Source organism: Anticarsia gemmatalis, chromosome 12, assembly GCF_050436995.1.
Source record: "Anticarsia gemmatalis isolate Benzon Research Colony breed Stoneville strain chromosome 12, ilAntGemm2 primary, whole genome shotgun sequence".
NCBI classification, from domain to species: Eukaryota; Metazoa; Arthropoda; class Insecta; order Lepidoptera; family Erebidae; genus Anticarsia; species Anticarsia gemmatalis.
Genome location: NC_134756.1, coordinates 1,563,170 through 1,586,667, shown reverse-complemented (window position 1 = coordinate 1,586,667; position 23,498 = coordinate 1,563,170). Strand labels below are relative to the sequence as shown.

Sequence of the window (23,498 nt, the reverse complement as noted above, 5' to 3'; positions counted from 1 at the left end):
GTTAGCCGACTCCAATATAACAAGTTATATTGGAGTCGGCTTCCAGTCTCACCGGATGCAGCTGAATACCAGTGTTTTACATGGAGCGATTGCCTGTCGGACCTTCACATAGTACGATATAACACGATAGTACGATACCCTTCGTTAAGACTGGTTGTCAGACTTTCAAGCTTCTGATTACTGTTAACGACTGTCAAAGATCTTGGAAAATTACAGCGGGGACCCACAATTTAACGTGCCTTCTGAAACACGAAGGAACTGCAGTATGTGTAAGATGGTCACCCATCCTCAGAACAACCTCGGCAAGCATGGCTTAATCTCAGAGATCGATCCACGCGGCTGTTGTTAACTAAGCCACGAAGACCACATAAACTACCAACCTTCTTATCAGTAATAGCGACAGCAGAAGCGTCTTCTTTCTCCTCATCTTCAATCACAAACTGACCCTGACGGAACAGCTCTAACTCCTGCTTCTCCACCTCGGGCTTCAGGCGCTTGTTCTTGATGAGGATCTTACGCTTCAGCGCTGAGGGGGGAGGAAGAGGCACTCCTGGCTCCAGCTGAGAAATTTACGTATGATTTTTTAGCTATTTGCTGGTATTGCATAATTTTTGATATAAGTAACCTTTTAAAGAAGAAGTAAGAAGATGTTTGCTTAAAATTACGAGTGATATAATTTAAAAATATGTAGATTGATAGCATCCACCTTAAATTTAATTAGAACATGGTGTCTTTTTCTGGAAAATTTTCATCTATTTTATTATCTATACACCCATTTCATATTTATCCTTTGTCTATGGAATATTGAACTGTTTAATATTTGGAAACGTATTTATTGTTTTACAGTTCCCCGATGTTAAGTCATTTTAAGTCGAAAAATCAATATAAAAAATCTTATGTATTTCATGCAACTTACGCAACTCCGAAAAACAGTTTATGGTGTAATTCATGATAAGCATACATTTGCTGTTTGAATGTCGTTGCGTGTGTGTATGTGAATGTGTAAAAAAATGTTTATTATAACGATCAAATCTAGAACCCCCTTTATCCTTTTTCACTCTCCCAGAGTTGAAAGCAGCTGTTTTGAAAAATAAACACAGCCTTACGATTTATAAAAAAACTGTAATCTCTTACCCAAAAATTGATATGACTGAATAAAAAATATGACGATCCTGCAAGCATTCACAATGAACACAATTACAATTATAATATTAAGCATGTTTCTGTGAACGTGCAACGACCATGCACGTGCAATTATTTCTCATCAAAATGTAACTAACCAAGGGAACACTTACAGGGTGTTCAGATAACGGTTCCTTCAGCAAAAGATCTCCTAGAATTTCATCGCAGTATTTAGCCAGTTTGTATTGCTGGGCTTTGCAGCAATGGTTCTCGAAAGATAGGATGATTGGATAGTCTGAGGTCACGAAGGCTGTATCTCTTAGCGCGTAGATGACGTCTTTGAAGAGGATGTCTGTGCACATCGCCATGCCGTGGGTTATGATTGGTTCTTCGTCTTCGCCTTTGCCGTCCCAGCAGTCAAGTTCTACGCATCTGGAAGAAAAAGATAAGTTTTATTTGAATATACGATGAAAAATATAAACTTTACCAAAACTGCAAATATAAATAAGAGATGAAAGGAGAAATACAGGTAAAAATACAGGTAAAAGTTATATTGTAATTCAAAAGAAGGAAAAAAGAAAAGTCTTTCCAAGTTTTTCTTTATTTAGGTAGTCACCTAGCAAAAATACTCATATCAATGATCAATATAAGTAAGTATTAGTGAATGTACTCAATACCAAAGTATTTTTAAAACAAAAACATGAAAACGATGAACCAATTACCGAAAGGAAACAATGATTTACAAAAAAATATTTTCACGACTCCTGATCACACGTTTACCTATAACATCAACTACACAACACACCTACAGTCTCAAACTCAACAAAGTATTTAATAAAAACAGCTTCATTAAAACAGAACACGAAACCAATTACTTCCACACCATCAAAGATCTCCGAACAAACTTCTAATTAATAAGGCTCGATTAATTCCAGCGCTGACGGATGCCAGCTTGTAATAATTAACTTTCGAACTCATAATAAACAAGTGTGAAGACGGATAAGACAGGCTAAGGATTAAAGACTGAAAAGTTCAATTTAAGTTGGAGAGAGTAAGGAAGTTTTTAACATGGATTATGCAGTAGATGTCAGCATTTAACTTGTGCTACTTCCAAGTTCTATCCTCTTAGTTCGTTGAAATCTAAAGTTTGGTGCCGAGTTTCGTGTGCATCTGTTTGCATGAATAATGTAGGTGAACAGACTTGCATTATCTACGGACGGAAAAGGTATTTCAGGAGAATGTATCCAATTATGTTTGAAGAAACTGAGAAAGATATTGAGAAGAGATAAAAGAGCATTTTCTAGAAACGCTGTCTTTACTCTACGAAAAGGGTGCCTTTCCACCAGATGTATGCTATACAACGTTGCTACAGATACATTTAATATCCACCAATTATTATATGGAAGAATGCGTGCTATGGATGTGTCTTATGGGATGCGTGCTATGCATGAGATATCAACACAATAACGTAGCATTGCAAACCTCTGGGAGGAAAAACATCCTTATGTTCAAGAAGGCATGATTATAGAGGTCCCTTTACAAAACGTTTACAGAAAACATTGTAAGGAATAATCTTAGCTATTAAATCAACAAGGAACGAACAGTGCAGTGGGGTAACAATATAATACCAATTTGCCCAGAATCCACAAGACACCGCCAGATGATTCCTATCATCAGAAAGCCTATTTTTCACGGTTCCACATCCACTACAGGACCTCAGGGATTGTACTACGCTTCCGAGAACTAGCATTAATAATAATCCTTAAGAAATGGTACATACCTGCATCCAGCCAGCAGCACTTGTCGGTACATCTCCACAGAACTCTTTCCGCCGAACTGTCGGCCAGACAGGTAGGTGTTGTGTGAGGAGTTGATGTAGTAGTGGGCTAGTGGCTGATCCATGTCCATGTAGTTGTCCAGTCTGTCCAGGAACACCGGCGCGTTCTCGTCAGACATCAGGTAGCGGATCAGACCGTCTTTTGTGAGGCATTCTGGAATGTAGGTTGTTTGATTTAGTTAATTGACAAGACAAGAGCTTTTTCTTTCATTTTGTATTAAATAACTGCCTCTTTGGTGCGAACGGCAATGTAACCGACTGCTGGTCATGAACAAGAATATTATATATTAGTCTCTTCTTATTAAAAACAGAATATTTCTTAATAGTAGTAGCCCGGAGTTTGGTGTGCCCGGTAAATTTCAATAGGCTCGCCCACATGGGCTGAACTTTATTAGTGGCGAAATGTAGGCGTATTTCCCATTACGAAATGCTATCAAAAAGAACGCCAGGATTAACTACTTTGCGTGTGGATGGAAAGCAAAAACCTTAAACTCTTTCCTAAATCCTATTGTCCTTTAATAAACATTACGTTTAGTCATTTGTAATCATTTGTGGATTGAGGTCTTACTCTTTCAGCTTTGCGAAATCTGCTTAATTTTTAACTTATTACCAAAATTAAAACATGTTAAATATTCGTAGTTAAACTCACTGTCATTTTTCGCCTCTTCATTCTGTTCATACGTATTAATGATCTCTGCCGCTCTCTTCTCGTCGTACAGCGGATACAAGATCTCGTTGAGTCGAGGATCACGCTGCTTCTCGTTCAGGAAGTTCACGAACTGGTCCAGGTTGATGCGGTCTGATTTGCCTTGAGTGCTGGAGAGACAAGCGAAAAGATCTATGAAAATGACGGTACATGAAATAGGAGAGGGAATTTTTATAATGAAGGGAGAATTTCGCATGCCATACAAAAGAGTATTTTTTAGAGTAGATACCTATTCATAACATGTATCAATGTATCTGATCTAAGCCTAGTTATAAATGTATCTAAAAATATACATATGTACTTATGCGTCTGGAAGATTAAAGTAGATGTATCAGTTATTTGATTACCATATTACAAGATCTGATTCGTTTGGAGAGATGACCGTTTTTTTATATATTTACATCGAAATCTATACTTTAAGGGAGTATTTTATGTATTTAATACTTTAAGGGAGTCCTAGAGTGGTAACATACTACCGTGAAGGAATAACATCATGATTATAATACTAGGTTTGACTCAACAGTACGCCCAAAAAAGAGTTACCTTTCAAAAGTATTAAACACTAGCCGACCCGCGCAACTTCGCTTGCGTCACATAAGAGAATCATAATTTTCCCCGTTTTTGTAACATTTTTCATTGGTACTCTGCTCCTATTGGTCGTAGCGTGATGATATAAAGCCTATAGCCTTCCTCGATAAATGGACTATCTAACACTGAAAGAATTTTTCAAATCGGACCAGTAGCTCCTAAGATTAGCGCGTTCAAACAAACAAACAAACAAACTCTTCAGCTTTATAATATTAGTATAGATTGTGTTTCAAACTAAACAACCTTTTATATTTTTCCCAAATAAATAAGCCATACATAAGTAAGTTGTAATGTTCGACTCAACGATTGAGAGTACATACTAAACTTTTCCTAACAGATTAACGAAGTGTTTGTAACTTTTCACGAACAAATTGAGGGCCTCTCGGGGTCTGATTGACACAAACATTACAAGTTTGGAAAGTGTAGGGATGTGAACAATATATCGATGTTTGAGCCGAAAATTACGATATTTAGCACCGATTTTGACTATAATACTAACTTTGAAAATCCAAATTAATTTATTAACCATGTTTCTTGAAAAAACGGTAGGTATTCTGCTTAAACTTAGGATAATCAGCCATTGTAAGTACCTAACAAGTGAGCGTTTAGTCTGTTTATTTTGGTCGCGCATGTTTAACAATTTCTTGAGTTCTGTAACACACTTCTCAAGGGCCGTTAATCTTGAGGGAAAACTATTACTTGGCTAGCGTCGTTGATTCAATACCTCATACCTTCCTCCTTTGGGAGGAAACCCTTGCCCAGAATTGGGACAGTCATGGTTAAAAAAAACTGTTTTCTCTGAAAACATTGATGTATCGATACGTCAATATTTTTTATTCTGATGTTTACATCCCTAGTTAAGTGACGAAGGTAACCGATACTACGTATTTCCCACATTTTAACATAGAAATATTAAATTTTCCTCGAAACGCTTCAATGATTTCGTAACTTGTTTAGTAGTCGACGTATTTAAATGATGTAATAGTAATTGCTGTCGTCATGCTGTTACTATTACGTCAACTGTTGGAATTCCTCTGAAGAAAATATAGAAGCATGACGGATATCGTAGTTTGTATTCACAGAAATAAGGATAACAACAGTACTAGTAATAACAAAATAAAGGATCTATAAAATATAAGTACATAAACTTATTTAATATCTTATTTATGGCTATTTTCAACACTCTCAACGAACTACTGACAACCGTAAACTATTAAAATGAGGCTTGAAAATTTAGCTCACCTAGCGTATTTTGCAAGAACAACTTTTGAAGTAATTTTAAATGTCATAAGCTCACTAATCGATAGTACCGAGTGCAGAAGATTGTCTTAAAGAAGAGCGATTTCCTACTATCGACCCACAAATTTTGTATGAAACTCTAATAACCGCAATTAGCGGGTGCCATAGTAATCTGAATCTTTGTTTTAAACGTAAAATATTTTTAATATTGGCATGATAATAACTTATGTAATAACTTAAGACAGAAGATCCTTTAAGTAGAGACTAAAAAGATTCACCGACTTGGTATTACATGGATTTCACAACTTTTTGCGGCAGAGAGACTGAGCTGCGAGATTTGGGTTTTTTACAGGATGTTTGTGACGGCATTAATTTTGCACTACATTATTTTTATGTGTCAAACTCTCGATAGTCGAAAGTACCGATTGTGGAAAATCGCACAACATGATTAAAAAGCGGTGCAATTCTGCAGTTGACAGTAGGCAGTAACAGACAACGTCATTAAATTCTCTCTAGTTTTCTACTCATAACAGTTGAAACCAATATTTTCCTATTAATCGAGGCGTCATACTAATTCATAGAAATAGTGTGTTTAAATGTAACAATGAAATACGTAAACTTTGTCGTCATAGAAAACGTCACGAGAGCAACTAATGACGCGGTGATTCGAATACTGTTGTTATCTGAAGTTGGCTACGTAATTACAACTTTAGTTTATTATTTATAACAAACAGTTACACACTTTTCTTAATAAAAAATATTTTAATAAATAAAAAAGCTTTAGTACTAACATAAAATCACGCTTTGTTTTTATGGGGACGGAAGGAATGAGGACGCTATTTGCTACTAAAGGCTACGACCCTTGCTAATTCCTGAATTAAGTAATGTATAATCTAATGGGCAGTTTTATACTAAAATCAACCGACATTCGAAAAATTATTAAAAAAAAATGAAAAACTACTTTTTATACATTAGACTTTAGAGTTACGGCTACGGAAAATCGCACTTATTGACTTGTTTTTTTAGAACTCTCTATTAGGAGATAGAAATACTATATACTCGTGGATGCAGAAATAATTAAGTATATTATTCCTTAAGAGAAGTCCTAAAGATACTTACATAGATCGGAACAGCTCCTCAATATCATTCCTGGGACAGATCTTATGGTATAAGGCATAAAATTTGTCGAAAGTAAATGCTTCCTTCTCCATAGCTTCATTTTTCCCTGCAGGTAGACCCAGCTCTGAGAGGCACTGGTACACCAGTTTCTCTGTCTTGCCGGACGCGAAGGTCCTGGCTACGACCTTGACTGGTACCTTGCCTCGAGGGTCTGTCAGGAAACAGAGGCGCATCCAACTGGAAAATGTAAGTGATTAAGTAGTCTGCAATGAGGAGTTTGAAAAGTTTAGTTGAGAACTGGTAAGGCGATAAGGCGACTAAGACTTTTTGTTTTGCTCTTTATTTAATTAAGGCTATACATATGTAATTACAGTCTAGAACTGACTCTAATTCCCTTCTTGGTGTGAAATATCTGTCTTTAACATAAGAAAAGAAGCCTTCTTTCTCCTATTGTAGCGTTTAAGAATTGATTAATTGTGTCGACTACAAAAACATGAAGTAAAATCAATAAGTAGCAGGTATAATTTTATCGAAGACATGAATGTCTATTTGCTGAAGCAATTAAAATTACCTCTATATATCACCTGATGATGATGATGAAACATATGCTTTAAAATAGTCTAAATAATTTCAGTTTCAAGTTAGTTCGTAATTCCGACGATGGTGTCATTTGTTTCTAACCGACTTTAAACAAGGAGGAGGTTCTCTATTCGACGCTATGCTTTTTTTCCAACAGTATGTCATAATATATTTTGTTAACTGTGTTATGTGTATTGTGTTTTTACTTAAATAAAATATTTACATCGAAATTATAGAAATCTTGCTTATTATAACGATTTGAACACAAACAACATCAATCAACATTATTCTACAAACCAAGAAACCTTACAAAAGTATCACAGTAAACTTAATTACATTAACAGTAGCAGACATTTAAACTAATAAAAGGTGTTCCAATTAAATTTCTAATCTACCTTTGACCGGCTTCGATGCAAGTTGATATTTCCATCAAAGATATCCGAGTTTATTAATCAACGTATTGGTAGGTAAACGCTCTGAATTTCAGAGCCAATATTGATTGCACTAACTGCTAGAATGTAAACTGAAGGACAAATTCGTGATGGAAAATGGTAATCTTTCTGTGAATTTTGGAGAGATTGCTAGTGGTTTTTTAGGAATTTTAAGTGGGAAAGTTATCGGTTATTTACTTTGACTTTCATAATAATATGGCTTAACGGTAAGTGTACGTACTTATAGTAACGTTTTTAGGCTAGCTATATTCGTTCTTAATTCTAAATCTTGTACCTAACGGTCGTAGACGGTGGTTTTTCTTCTTAAAACTCAGGATAACGCCACAACCGTTGCAAATATAACTGTAGATCATTAATACGATTTGGTTAACATATTCCATATTTGCACTACAGAATACTTGGCTATGGGGCTTAAACCTTCAAGAGGTAAACTAGTCTCTGTGCGTTTTCAATTTTAAGCCTCATCCAAATAGCTAAAGCTCCAAACTAAAATGTTTAATCCAACACACCGTGAGTGTTGCTACCGTAAAAGCCGAACTGTTCCCCCTTTCCATAGACAAGAGCGTTACAATCATCTGCTATACAGATACGAAATCTTACTCTAGGAGGCCCGGAGGGCGATATTTATAAAGCGGTTCCAAAAACAAAAGATAAATAACAAAAAAATATAAAATTGTTATACCTCACTATTATGCGAAATAGGGCGCTGTTTTTTTTTGTTCGTTGTAAAGGTGATGCAAAATCGTAAAAAGTTGGGAACCTATTATCTATCATATACATATGTGTAACCTCTAAAAGTGACTTTAAAAATAAAAATTGTGAGAATAATCTAATAATGTTGCATACAGTTACAGAGAAATTCAGGTTTGACGTCAAAATAATGCAATTTATGAGCTTTTCCACGAAGCGTTCACTATGGCCGCCATGCCGCTGAATTACAGAATTTTCGCAACCAGACAAAGCCGCTTCACCTTTAAATACTAACGCGATTTCAATGCGCAGCAGCGTATATTTTTATAAAATTTACGTTTTAAAGCGATGGTACTTGGAATGCAAATGTATGCCTATACGAGATAAAGAAAAGCCTGTCAGCCTACGTCTTTCCCAGTGATAAAAACTATCACTTTGTTAAATGTTATCCAATCCAGCTGTAGTATCTATTAAAAGTAAAGATTATGCAATTGTCAACCCAATTTAAAATCCTTTAACAGCACTAACTTAATATTCTAATACATGTAGCAGTTACAAAGGTCCAATAAGAAAATCTCACTATAAAATTTTCATTTCGAACCGTATCTGCTAATATTACATCAATTCATAAAGCTAGCATACCTTCCTTTCAGTAATAGTCGTATCTTTAATAACGTTTCAGATTTGCAGTCCTCCGCGCTACCTTTCAACGGATTCCTTTGAGGAAATTACACCGATGTCGCTAGACTGATTCATTTTCTTTAAATACATAAATCTATGTAGAATCTGATAGATTTTCGTTCGGATTTTATTATACTGTAGCAGTGATTTTTTTAATACCTTTAGGATGAATATTTTACTATTATAATCCTCATGTTTTTACGTATAACGACGAGTAGTAAAATTTGTGTTTAGTTGAAGTATTGTATATTTTATTTATGCACACCCAACATATTACTAACGTAACGGGTTTAAGCAGAAGATTTTGACCAGCAGGACCAAAAAATTTGGGATCCAAAAACAATAATTGTTTAGGAAAGTTCAAGTTTCATTAAAGTATTTTTCCCTTGAGGGATTCCGTTTATGTAGTTAAAAATCGATTTTCTATCGTCAAATATTTCAGTAATTTTATTGTTTCTAAAATACTTGGCCATATATAAGTATTTTAAACATAAAAATTACACTGGATGAATTTAATTGACGATGAAAAATAAGACTGAGCCAAGCACACCTACAGTACATTTATTTACAATACGAGACGCAATTCTACTTGAAAAATTAACTAACACGAGAAAATCATAACTGCCCGCTCCACCTTGCAAATCGCAGTAAATAGTCAAGTATATAAACACTCTAAATCATAGGAGGTCATTGTACATAATTTATGTGCCTCTCTAAGTGTATTACCTGCTCTAAATTACAGCTCGCAATAGTTCATTTATTTAATGGCTCCAATCTAAGGAGTGTTTCCGCGGTACGAAAGGACACGAATTAGACCAATTGTTTCGGGTTTGTGTATTATTATAATATTAAACGTTGTGATTTTAACGCCCATGGGCTTGGAAATTTTTTTTTGAGTGGATTGAAAACCATGAGTTTTGCATATTTTTTTGTAATTTTTTGCAAGTAAGTGTTTTTAAAAACGCTCTCGAAACGTTCTAACTAATTTAGTTGAAAGTATCGTGTTTCATTAAGAGAGGTACATTTTGACATTAATATTATTCGGAATCGTATAAGATATAGAAAAATTATGAATTCTTTAGGTATTCACAATTTTTTGATTTTCTGATCAGTTTGTCCATAAAAAAATATCGGTTACTTGTAGTTGCGTACATCTGACAGCAATCACTACTCGTATGAAAAATATGTCAAAATAAATCACACGGATCATCATATTCATACGGATCTAACGCAAAGGGCTAGAACCCTAACGATTTCCATGCAAAATTAAATTTATTCGGCTAGACTAGATAGTCCTAACATAATTGCATGGCTAGTAAAAGACAGTCCAAGTGTCAAAGAGGAATAAAACCATTAAATCATCTAGATATCCAATTGACACATCCTGACGTCCTCACAATAGAAGTTCATGGTCGGTCAGTATTGCTATCTTTGCGATTAGATAACATATCTATATACCTTATATAATGCATAACTGAAGTGGGAACTAGATAGAGCTTAGTAGAGATTATGAATGTTTCATAGTATTCAATGTTAATGGCTGTTCGTATGTTCGAGAATCTATCGCCTTTCGAATGAATGCTTTCTTTAGACAGATTATTTTTATATTACTTATATTTTAACGTGATGTCGCGCATAAACCGCAAGAAACCGGATAAGATGGGATGGACATATTAAAAGGAGACCACCTGATTACGTTGGCAACCAGGTACTGGAGCTGTCCGTCCCCGGAAAAAGACCAAGAGGGAGACCCAAGACCACGTGGACAGAAGTGTTGCGTCGAGACATGAAGGCATGTGAGGTTGAGGAAGACGACGTCAAGGATAGGGCAAAATGGAGAAAAGGTGTAAGGAAGGCTAAACCCACTACCATATGTGACGAATAGCCAAAAAGAGAGAAAGAGAGAATCTGTCAGAAAAGATTAGACTAGACATAATTGTACACGTGCATTTTACTAACAAATCGGTTCTTAACTATACACGTGCATTTTCCGCACCAAAAAGCAAACTCTCTCGCCGATCGTCTCTTCAAACTTCCCAGAATTAATCACCATTCAACACGTGTGACAAGTCTCATGTCACGGCGCCCTAACGCCTTACAGTTGACGAGGTAGAACGACTAATGAATAAATTATACCAACGTTAACAACTAAGTGAATTATAAAACGGCTTCGTTGACACTTTAGGGTTTTAGCAAGCTAGCATGTACTATGAAATACGTTTATTATTGTAGAGGAAAAGGGTATGTAAAGAAATGCCATCGCTAATCCAGTCGGCTTGCAGTCACGGCCAGTGCAATTTGCGTCGAAACGTCCGGCATTCTAAGGTTCAATGCGTGAGTGCGCTAATTCCTGTATTCTAATATATTAGAAAAAGAAAATTAAGAAGTTATGTGAATACCAATTTTCTTTAAAATAGCCAAAGATTGTTACATAGTTTTGTAAGAGCCAAGTTGAACGACGATATACACAAGGTAGGTATGTTCTCTAACTCTAGCTAGCTCCTAGTTCATTTCATAACTCTATACTCAAACACAACAGGTAAGAGGATTATACGCCCGGAACCACAGAAATCATAATATAGCGCAAAACCGACGTAGACTTAGAAGCAAGAGAGCATGCATACAATCTGAACTTCCATACTCCGGACAATCATTGAAAATTCTAGCGTAAGGTTATCTACCCCCGGTTTCTGAGTACATTTAGCGGTAGTTTATCTATTAGCCGGGTACTGACTGACCGAGCAGCCTCGCGAGGCAATATCTCGGTCTCGCTCATTTTGATCTGAAAGAAAAGAGACCTAGATATTGCCTCGCGAGGCTGCTCGGTCAGTCAGTACGCAGCTATTTAATAGTGTTTTGTATATGCTGCTACTGCTAAATGTACCTCAGAAACCGGAATGTAGATATTGTAGATAACCACAGAAGGAAATTATGTCAAATAAAGTAAAACTTGCCTTCCATTCCCACAGTCCGATTACTGGGTACAGGTTTTTTAAGGATTGGTATGTATACCACTGCTAGTTTATAGGTAATTTACAACCTACAAATATTTTATCAGGGTAAACCTCCAAAAATATAACCCCAAAAAACCGAACAACTAATATAAAATCTATTTATCACAAAACTATAGCTAAAGTGGAGCAAAGCAGAAAGTTTGGCACCTAAAGAAATGTCCGTCTAGATATATTAGTTTAGTACTAAACCACTGTTCCGTGGCACTGGCTACTTGCCAACGGTCAAAGTTGGGGGTTGTTTAAGGCCACAGATAGAAAAGGTTACAAAAAAGATTTTTTCTTTCCTGTAGGTATTATATTTTTAAAGCACAGAAATAAGCGACCGATCAGTGAAAACTATTCTCTTTCACCCTTCAAAAAGACAACTCCCGAACTAAGGATTGCTCTTTTATCGCAGGGTCTTTAACAAAAATACAAGCAACGGACACAAAGTACAAACCAGACTCGAAAAACTATTTGTGAATCGCATATTTGCTATCAAAATTAAAGGAAGATTTGAGAAGATACAAGATTCCTTCTACAAATAGAAGCAAATAAAACTATCTGTTTATTGACCGCAGTTAAATAAAAACTAATGTGTCACATGCATTGTCACATGTCAATGTTTCTCAACCGTGTCCTTACTATTACAATGGTACATAAAACTATACGTAATTGTCAGATGACTGGCTTTTATGATAATGTTTGGAGGGAAGCCGTGTATTAGTGGCCAGCAAACGTAGTCAAAATCTTTGTGAGACGTTTAGGCTGAGGCACAAAAATTTCTGACAGAAGAAATATAAGACGATGCCGCGTAAAGGACAGGGCAATTTTGTAAAAAGGGCGTAGGGGAAGTAGCGTAGGCCAAGTGATCCAGTCAATCCGTGCACTGCAATTTTTGTCTAACGTGCGTTCCAGAATTTCAGAGCTAAGGTATCTGAGGGTTTGTTTTTAAGGAACTTTTATGGCATTTCCACTTTTTAAATATTGTAGATCGGGATTTTATTATCTAGAAATTGTATACAAACTTATTGGTCTTCCAAAGATGAGTATGTATATAAATCGAGACAACGTGAATACGTTTTCATATTTTTTTATATTGCATCATCAGTCAATACCAATTACCCAATATTTAATTATATAAAAAATTACAACATTCCTTTACAATATAAAAGAAAACATGATCAGAATTTCCAAGATGGCGTTACATTATTCGCAAACATTAAGAAAACATCTAAGGCACAACAAAAACTACTTTCTCTCGAACTTTGTATTAAATAAGTTTGCAGCCTGAACGAGCGACGCCTTTGCCCACAATATGAAATGAGATATTAATTTCAGTGGTTTCAGAGCGAAATATTATGAAGCAGATATTATATTTCTGTTTTGAAGTTTATTTGTGTTGTGTATTTTTAAAACAAATTTTATTCGTTTGGTGGATATTGATGACGTGTCCGGTAAATGGAAATAGGCTCGCCCTATATAACATGGTACCAACATTGTTAATGGCGAAATTTGGGCGTATTCCATTCTATTGCCTACATTTTCGGGTATAATAGGGGTGATGGGTTATGTTTGTATGTATGAAATTTTAGGGCTTTGAATGCTCCGTTCGATAGGAAACGCTATTATTCAATAAATTTTATGTTGTGATTTATTTATTTCGGTCATATGAATAATATCAATATGTAACATAATATTTTACCAAATTGTATAACAATACCATTACTTTTACCAAAATAGTATTTGTTACTATAAAGTTTAAAATTGTGATCGAATTTTCCTAATTTTCCGTAAATCCGTCCTTAATCTTTTTGTGATTTCCCGTACTTAAATAAACACCAAATCTATCAAAACTAAAAATAGTTTGAGACTACAAAACCTTGAATCAATAGAAACCTTCAAAAGCAATTAACAATACAACTCAAAAACAGAAATTCGAAGTATCAAAGTCATTTGGTCAAATAAAATGGCTGAAACAAAGAGGCAACCTATAAATGCTTCAAAAGGTATTGATTGTTAAACAAATAGTCGTATTTACTTACCAAGTACCTTATGGTCAAAAGGACAAAGAGCTTGACCCTAATACAGGATTGGCGAAACAAAAAAACCCTGCCAAGTACGAGTCGGACTCGGGACGACGGGTTCCGCACCACAAAATAAAAAAAACACATTTTTTTATACGGGGCCCCCCTTTTAATATCTTGTTTAATTTTTTAATATTTAAAGTCAGCCCGTGACCACGGTCGATGTAATTCGATCGAAACGTCGGGTGAACAAATAAGATATTCTATCCTTAAATTTTCAATCGCGTTTAAGACCCGCTGCCTTATAATATTGTGTAAAAATCGTTAATTTTTAATATTTGTTGTTATAGCGACAACGGGAATACATAATTTGTGAAATTTTTAGCTTACTAGCTATTACGGTTCATGAGATAAAGACTGGTGATAGACGGACAGACAGACAGCGGAGGCTTAGTATAGGGTTTCGTTTTTTACCCCTTCGGTACGGGACCCTAAAAACGTATTGTAATTGGACATTAGCAAATTGGTCCTTTACTGTCCTTTACAGAGACAAAGGACCCGCCTGAAGGGACTTTCAGAAGTCAATTTTAATATAAATGATCCTTTTTAAACATAGAAGTTAATATAACGGTCTTTTACGTGAAATATTTGGCTTGTAACTTTTATTAGGTAGAGGGGTAATTTCCTACCACTAGATTAAACTTAAAGCTATCACGATTTTTTATAAAAATCTTATTATTTTATGATAAAATGTGAAAAAAATAACCTGTTGTTTCTTTTAGGTTAAATGTTGACACTTATGATTGTCGTTACAATTACTGAAACTACCACTAGCTCGGGAAACGAGTAGAGTGTTATCAGAAGAGCTAGTAAGTAATTTACGGAATCTGATCAGCGCCCCTAACGTGTATCGCAGGAACTATTTTTTTTATAATTCTTAATGAAACACTCTAGCAAGTAAGTCTTTATGAGTGTATTTTTCACAGTACCAAATAGTGCAACAGAATTATGCCTTTAATTTAAATAAAAATGTACGTGCGCGCATAACTGTTGAACAACTACACTAATTTCGATATATTTTTAAAATTATGTGTGTTCCCACGGGAACGGATTAAACTATATTCTATACGCGAACAAAGTCGGGCCAGTATAGTATTCGCCAGTAAATAATTAATTGAAAGTTATGCTAATACAATATGTCACGTGTTGTTGCCTGTTTCTTGCACGTGGTTATACAATAACAATGGTACATTAAACTAATCTTATATGGTGTCTAGTTGTCTACTAATTGCTATGCGTATGAAATTAAGTTTTTCTTTCGCAACATGATATTTAAGTTGAAATAAGCCTGATTACTAGATGCTACTTTTGATCACGGGAGATAGTCTGAAAATGAAAATACTAGTAATAGTCTGAAAAGGGATACAAAATTACGCTTTTTTAATTTAGGTTTAAGGTACAAAAATAAATGCCTTTAACTTTGTTTATTCTCAATAGTCGACCGGAGTTTGAGACCCCACAAACTTGAAGCTCTTTCTTAAGCTTCTACTGACCAAGTGTGTAAGTGAAAAGTGTGTAAAAGTCACTTAATAAGGTAGTAAAACAGACGCGAATCTTCAGATAAAACCAAGCTAAGATCTATCAGATAGTACTAGGAAAAAGACATGGAAATACTCGTGTGACGCTCGTCGCGTGTAAGTCGACCTATAAATCAGTAAAACAAAGTAGAACAGGTCAATATAATTAGATAAATTAGCTCACTTTGTCGTGTACCTATTAATTACTAATCAGAGCCATGTCACGGGAAATAATCGAGAAAAATGGCAAAGAATTTTATTATTCTTTCATTAATTATTTTTGTAAGAATAATAGGATTCTTCTGTAATTAATGGAGTGTGTATTGTGTGACAGTTCTTGTAATCTTTGGCTATTTCCTTGAGAAAACAAATTAGATGTAATTACAGTTAACGAGAATAATAAGATAGTGATTTAATTTATTATTATTCAAAGGTTTCACTGTGTCAATCAGCAGTACATATATACATAAAATCATGCCTTTTAAAGAGAATAGGCAGAGATCAAAGAACGCTACTTGGTACGATATTTACAAACTTATGTTGCTTCATTCACATTCATACATCTTGTCATACAAGACCGCCGGTTACGAGTACTACGCACCTGACCTATTTGTAGGATATCACCGATATGATCTGGATATGTCTTTCTAGGGCGCCCCTGCCACTGTTTCCATTTAATCAATTCATGCAAAATATGTAGTTTCAAAAAAAATCGTGTAAAGTGTTCATTAGTTTTTAAACTGAATAGAAATTTGCAGTTGCAATTGATTAAATAAATTGGTTCTAAATAAATCGCGACCATTTCTTGGTTCACATTTATATTATTAAGAGTAACTGGCGGTCCTGTATAGCATCTTTTAAAGCAATGGCAGTTTATAGGAATCGTATCAAGTTGCGTTCTCTGGTACCCCTACCCCTATGGGAAGAGAGCGTGATTACATGTATGCGTTTACATAAACCCCACCTAGCAATCTTAGGTTTAATGGTTGCCCTAAGTACAATATCTTAAAAAATCCTTTAGCAGCATCTAGCAGCTGATTATTTGTAATTGATGATAATAATAAACAGTCATAACATTTCAAGAAATTATTGAAAATCATTTTTTCCAGTTCCCTTTAAAATCCCGTAAAATAAGTCTTCCGTCCACTTATTCACACCTACTCTTCATTCAAAGATACAGTTGGTTTATTCAATTTCCTATTGTTACAAACACGTGCCCTTATTATCATTAAGTTCATTATACTTGTGTGCACGTGTGCGAATTTACACGTGGGAAATTACTATTTAATAGCATTAGGAAGGCTTTCTTAGAGAAATGTGTGTTGTAAATGGTTGTATGTTTACATCGTGTTGCAAATAGGTGAACAGAAATTTCTTACTAAAATATATCCTCCACGAGAGTCTTTACAGGGAAATAGTGATTTCTATGCGACTTAATACTTTATACCTATAGGAAATATTATTTCGAAACCGTTTTTAACTATCGTTATAATATCGTCTATATAGAATCCTGGCTTTTTCTACGTTCGGTTCTACCTTTGAAATTCGCCAATATAAAGGTACGTACCTCATAATATTTTTAACTGTTGTGTATATTACACCTCACATTATTACGTTAAAAAAGGTAGGTATTTCGAGATAATTTTCTCATAGTTCACGCTATTTAGTCCTAGAAAAAGTCTTAGTCGCCTTACCTTACCAATTCCTCCATGGCAGAAATAAAAATCTCTGCAAGTTAGATTATTAAACACAATTATTGAATTAGTTTAGCATTTTAAACTATGAAATTGTATCACGCATTTAAAAAAATAGATTATTTATTTTATATTATTTTGTCATTGGGTAAAAATATGCGTATTTCAATTTCATTATTACTAAAAAATATCTTAGTTTATCTTATTACTATAAACACCAAACACCTAGTAATAAAAAATAACTTAAAAAAGCGTTAAACGACCTTTCCGTAGAACAAAGACTGATTTATTTGTAATTAGTATAAGAAGTGTTATTTTTTATGATTTCAATCTAAATTCTTGAGACATGTTCTTACACTTATTTATATCGTGACATTAGGATTTACTTTACAAACATCATATTGATGCCATTAAATAGCTGGATTTACTGCAGACTAGCCATAAGGGATAAAGAATCTTTCAATAATAACAGTGACAATGTTACCGAGTTTAAATATCTTAAGTCATGAAAATGTGTCCTTCGTCAACCTTAAGGTTTTACAATGAAAATTGTATTAACCCCCTCATTAGCGGTTACAGTTTAATATGCAGCCTGTAAATTCATGGCGTATACATACAATCACAATACGCCCCCTTATTTTAATATGCAACCGTATTAAAATAAGGGCGCGTATTGTGTTTTTCGTTTGCTATTTGGTGCAATAATAGAGAGCACTATAAATAGATACACCTACAGTCTTTGTTCTAGGGACCAGTCAAAAAGATACGTACTGTTTCATGAGATTTGTTCTGACACAAACGTTGTTAATTTTGTTGTTGTGAGTGATCTCCCGCAGCGCGTCTTTCCATGCCTTCGACAGAAGAGGCAAATCAACAACAACACATGCAATATCGTGCACAAATACTTGGCAAGTTTAAGACACCCACCCTGTCTACCTTGACGATGTACTGATGGTTAGAAATGCTACATAAAGTGACCCATCACAATTTGTGGACTGAAGATTATTTAAGCATTTTTTTCTAAGCCCTAAGATTCATCAATCTTCACTTTCTTTTAAGTAGGTATCTTGGAATCGGCTTCCTGTCTCACCGGAAGCAGTTGGATACCAGTTTTTTTCATGGAGCGACTACCTTTTGGACCTCCACAACCTAGTTACTCGGGTTATGTAGATTTTAGTAGATTAAACGTAATAAAATATTGATATGATTAATTAACATCAATTTTTTTCTATTAGTTTTCTTGACTTTATCGTAACTAAAAATCTTCTAAAATCAAAAGAAATTTTCTACGACACGGAAATCTTGTAAATTATTCTGTATGTATATTGAATATTTATTAAAATCTGCACCAGATATATTAACAAGATAACTCAAAACTTTCTCCTGTCCCGTTTGAAAACAATTTTAACTGATCTAATTGAAAAGTACTTCATTTACTTCAAAACAAATTAGTCAAATTACATACCAACTTTATAAAAAGCTTTCAATTATTAAAAACAATTATTTATTACCATTATTCAGAAGCTGACAAACTTTGACGGGTGTTTAATATAACGACGACTAAATGATCGGTATGAGCAGTCTTAAAGTTCCCAAGTAATTTACATCAACACGAAAATAACAGAATAAATAAAGCTTAAGGTTTTAAAGCTAGTTGTTTGAATGACAGTGACTGTAATATACTTTTTTTGAGGTTTTTATAATGCTTTCTTGTAAAAACTATGATTCTCACAATGGACCAGTTTCTCTTACATTTTTTTTAAGGGATACGTGGAAGACCAATTTTATTGCAAATATTTTACAATAATGTATAATTAAAATAATAGTTTACGTTATGAAATATCCTAAAAGAATCAAAAATCTTTTTAAGACACCATCGGCAGAATTGGTTTTAACTTCTTAATATAGTTTTTCTTCTAATAATTTTATTTCTATGTGTATTTTTTGGTCACCAAATTGTTACGTTACCAAATAATTATTACTCGAAAAAAAATTACTTAACAATACTTTTTCTCTTACAAAAAAATAAGTTCCACTTAATTGTCTTCAAACCTGTTTAAAAAGCATTTAAAAAATAAAAACGTCATTCAGACAACAAGCTCTGAAACGCCGCGGGTCGAGTGTTGATAAAGCAAGGCTCGTTTAATTCCAGCCATGATACTCGAGATGAGGCAATTAGCGACGCGTTAATATTAGTTCACTCGATCCGGGGCGGTAATGAACTGAGTCACAGTCAACAGTTTACGTTAGAAGTTGGTTTGAGTGATGAAAACGGTATTTTTTTGAGATAAAAGTGCAGGTTTAGGCTAAAACTATTTGGTTATTCGTTTTCTTAACTGACTTAAAAACCATTCATAGGTTTTTTTGTTTTAAGGTAATTTTTTCAGTCTAGTTACTTCATTTGCTATTTAACAGATAATGTATGATAAATTTGTAAAAAATATTATAGTTCTTCGTATAAGTTATCTGAGAATAGAAATGACGGTACCTTAGCCCCTGTTCCATTACTTATGATTAACTATTGGATATCCAATCAACTGAAATTCGGACAGCTGTTTTCATACGTTTGCTGTCATTAAATCTATTCTATAAAACTACCCGTTAAACTTGCACTTAATCCAGTTTTCTATAACATCGTCATTCAAAACGACAAATCAAATATTAAAAGTTACTTTTATTACCGTTTCCATAATTCAAAACAATTTTCAACCGCTACTTTTGACTGTAACCCATCTAAAAGTTTACCAACACATAACACGTAACAATATGCCGTGAAACCGTCTATAAAGCCATGCCTGAAGCACTCTATACGACTTACTGCTTCTTCAGACATGTCATTGGACAAACGTTGTTGGCTTTCACGTTATGTGTGATTCTTCTCAGGCCTTGCAACCAAACCTTTTTTCAAAAATATTTGTTAATAACTTGCCAATTTTATTTAAGAATCCATTATCTAATAGTATATGAGTATTAACACGAATATGCATTTTACTTTGAACTTATTCACGTTTCGGCGTTTAACACTAAGCCTGCTAGCTTACTCTTCACAGTTGAATTCGATCGTGCCTGATTCGAGCTAATCAAATTGTAGTCTTAAATTCCAAACGAATGTATGATCAGACGCAGATTTTTAGGTGAAACTCATTTAATTACATATTTTCATTTATACAAAATATCTTGATTTCAATTTATTGTTTAATTATACGCTAGTGGAATTTTAGAAGCACAATTTGTCATTAGCTTGAACCAGAATCAATTGAACTTGAATTCGACTGCCAGCTGTACGACAAGGCAGTATGTCAAGTTGCCACAGTGACTTAAACGTAAAGCTTTCTAAGTAAAATGCATGTTCACATTAATTTCCTTATAATATTAGATAATAAACATTTTAGAAAGTTTAAAATTAAGTCTAAATACAGTCCAACCCAAGGTTCATATTACATATTGCCTCGATCAAAGCATTGCAATGAAGTGTCAAATTCGTGTGTATGTGAGGCGCAAAACTTTGACACAATTTGTTCGTGATATATTTGTGCAAAAGTGTGTTGTAGAAAACAAAAATGTAAAGAATATTTCTTTATATTTACTTAACTGAAGACTAGTTGATAAAGTCTTTAATATTTCATAATTTAAGCTGTAAATCTGAGTCATTTAACACATTGGTTGCCAGCAACTCACCGGGTGGGTTCAGAAAACCTACGCAGGTAGGTTTGATGGCAGCGAAAGTATTAACTGGCCATAAGATAGCCGTAAAAATATACTGTGTATTACAAATAGGTATCGATTGTACGATACATTTGTCGAGGAGCAGAACGTCGGCTTCTCATTGTAAATGCTACAAATTTTGTATGACTAGGCATTGTAGCCGGATCTGAACAGAAGGCAATCGTGAATTTTGTATACGCCTCTGTATAATAGCTTTGATTTATCGATCGTACTATTACTTCATAACATTATGGACATTTGGCACGTATGCAATAATTTCGGGAGGTAATAATCACAATAATATGTATAATTAAAAATCAAATTTATTGTCGTGTATAGCCCAACTTAGTAGAAAACCTTGGTATGCACGAAATATCAAGATTATAATTATTAGTTCTGTGTATTTCCAAAATAAAGTAACTGTATGACATAGGAAACAGAAATGGAATGGAAATACCGAATCTCGTATACTTCCGTCAAGCGCGAACCTTGCATACAAGGCTCTCTACTAAATTGTTGAACTGTAACATTGTATAAACCTAGAAAAACCCAGCTCGAACATTACGATGTATACTGTCCGAAACTTTACTTTTAAAAGTTATGTATGTCTAAAACTGGTATGCATCCCTATGAAACTGGTAAAATCCAGTTTAAGCCGCTAATATCCAGCACATACTGGTTAAAACTGGTTGTAACTAGTATTCATGAAACTGACCTTAGCTGTAGCCGCATCAGGACAGACCACGTGTTGATAGTTGATGTTGATGTAGTCTGTACCACTGCATATGGTGAGAGACTTCTCTTCTAAGCCTTCTCCATGTTTGTTCATTAAATTCGTACTGAGTTTCGAGTCCTGTGGGAAGAGAAAGAATAATAAGTGTACAGTCCTATTTCTGGGCAAGGGTTTTCTTGGGAACGAGAGCCCGTTAAGTCCAAAGTACCACTGGTAAATTGGCTAAAATAAGACAGTTTAAAGAACTCTTAACGATAAACGAGGTTGTATTTTTATCAGAAAAAATAATATAAACTAGAACTTATTATTCGCAAGATTATAAACACTTATTTAAATTATGCAACACATCAGCCTAGCCTTTATTCCAACTATGTTGGAGTCGGCTTCCAATCTCAATGGATGCAGATGAAAATTATTCAACTAAAGTCTAGTTAACTATTATAACCAAATGTGTGCACAATGGTATACTTCATCTAATCGGTTTTTTAGCCTGGTGGAACGTCCATAGTGTTATAAGTAGTTGCGCCCCCTCACAAGAAGATACCATACCACTTTCCAAACAATTCAAGTAACTGTCTAAATATCTGTTAATTTATTAAATTAGTTAATTGTTTCGACTGTAAATAAATAAATAAATAAATAAATAAATAAATAAATAAATATTTTTGGACAACTCACACACGGTCATTTGATTCCAAACTAAGCAGTGCTTGTACTATGGTAACCAAATAACTGATAAACATACTTATATACTTCTAAATACATACTTATATAGATACATTAACATCCAGGCTCAGAACAAATACTCGTGCTCATCACACAAAGATTTGTCCCGGGTGGGATTCGAACCCACCACACGCGGCGCTACGGTTGTTGCGGCGAGGTGACCGCTTAAACCACTGCGCCAAACGTGCAGTTACTTGCTTAAATGCTACTTTTCAGTAAATTAGTTTCAATTTCATGGCTTCTTTTATGTCGTTTTTATTACATTCCAATTGCAATAAAGTAATAAATGCATCGACATTAACTTTTTACGACATTCTTAGTTTTATAGGTTATAATAGATACTGTGCTCTCATCGAGTTTAAAATGTCGTCACTTATACCTACATAATGTATGTATCTTTATCATACACCTTCAATTTTATGCCTAAAGATGTAGCAGAGGTATAAAATACACTAATATTTCGCAATTTGCCATAATCCCATGTAATAGGGGGCGAGGTTTTTGCCTTTTATCCGTTACGTTCCCAAACTTCGGAAAACAACTGGGAATTATTCTGATATAGTTCGAAACTGTAGGCTACTATTAAAATTGAGACGTCCATAGCCAGTTGCGCTCACCGTTCAGTAAACGATCTGTGGGTTAAGCAAACGTTGGCGCGGTCATTCTATTGATGGGTAACCGCATAGTGGTAATTGAACTGGGCGTCCCCGTGCTTCGGAGGGCACGTAAAAAGTCGGTCCCGGTTGTTGTCAATTAAGATAACATTCGTTAAGCCATGTCAAAGGCCTTTCGGGCGGCTTGAACAACTTTGACACTAGGTTGACCACTAACCATACGATGAGAGAGATGAGAGAGACTATTAAAAAACATTTTTATGTAACTGGTAAATATTAATAGCACTATACCCGACTCGAGTACCGTACCCGAGACCTCGCGGTCAGCAGTTGTATGTACAACCAGACCGCAGTGGCAGTTGTCACATACATAGAACTCGATATGTTTCGGTCGAAACCGAGTGATTTAGTATGTC

The 23,498-nt window shown here is 34.6% G+C and overlaps 1 protein-coding gene across 2 annotated transcripts in view; it reads right to left on the bottom strand.

The window, feature by feature from the left end:
* norpA (no receptor potential A) overlaps positions 1-23,498 on the bottom strand; it is a 113,180-nt gene that overhangs the window by 13,558 nt on the left and 76,124 nt on the right. Inside the window, exons 5-11 of one of the 2 annotated variants that reach the window (XM_076121112.1) lie at positions 21,725-21,862; positions 20,123-20,202; positions 6,612-6,848; positions 3,609-3,775; positions 2,903-3,113; positions 1,296-1,554; positions 381-560 (exon numbers count right to left, since the gene is read on the bottom strand). In XM_076121112.1, coding sequence (XP_075977227.1) covers positions 381-560; positions 1,296-1,554; positions 2,903-3,113; positions 3,609-3,775; positions 6,612-6,848; positions 20,123-20,202; positions 21,725-21,862 — 1,272 coding nt within the window. Of the gene's footprint in view, positions 1-380; positions 561-1,295; positions 1,555-2,902; positions 3,114-3,608; positions 3,776-6,611; positions 6,849-18,075; positions 18,156-20,122; positions 20,203-21,724; positions 21,863-23,498 lie in introns of both variants that reach the window. The other variant, XM_076121111.1, reaches the window with a different exon arrangement.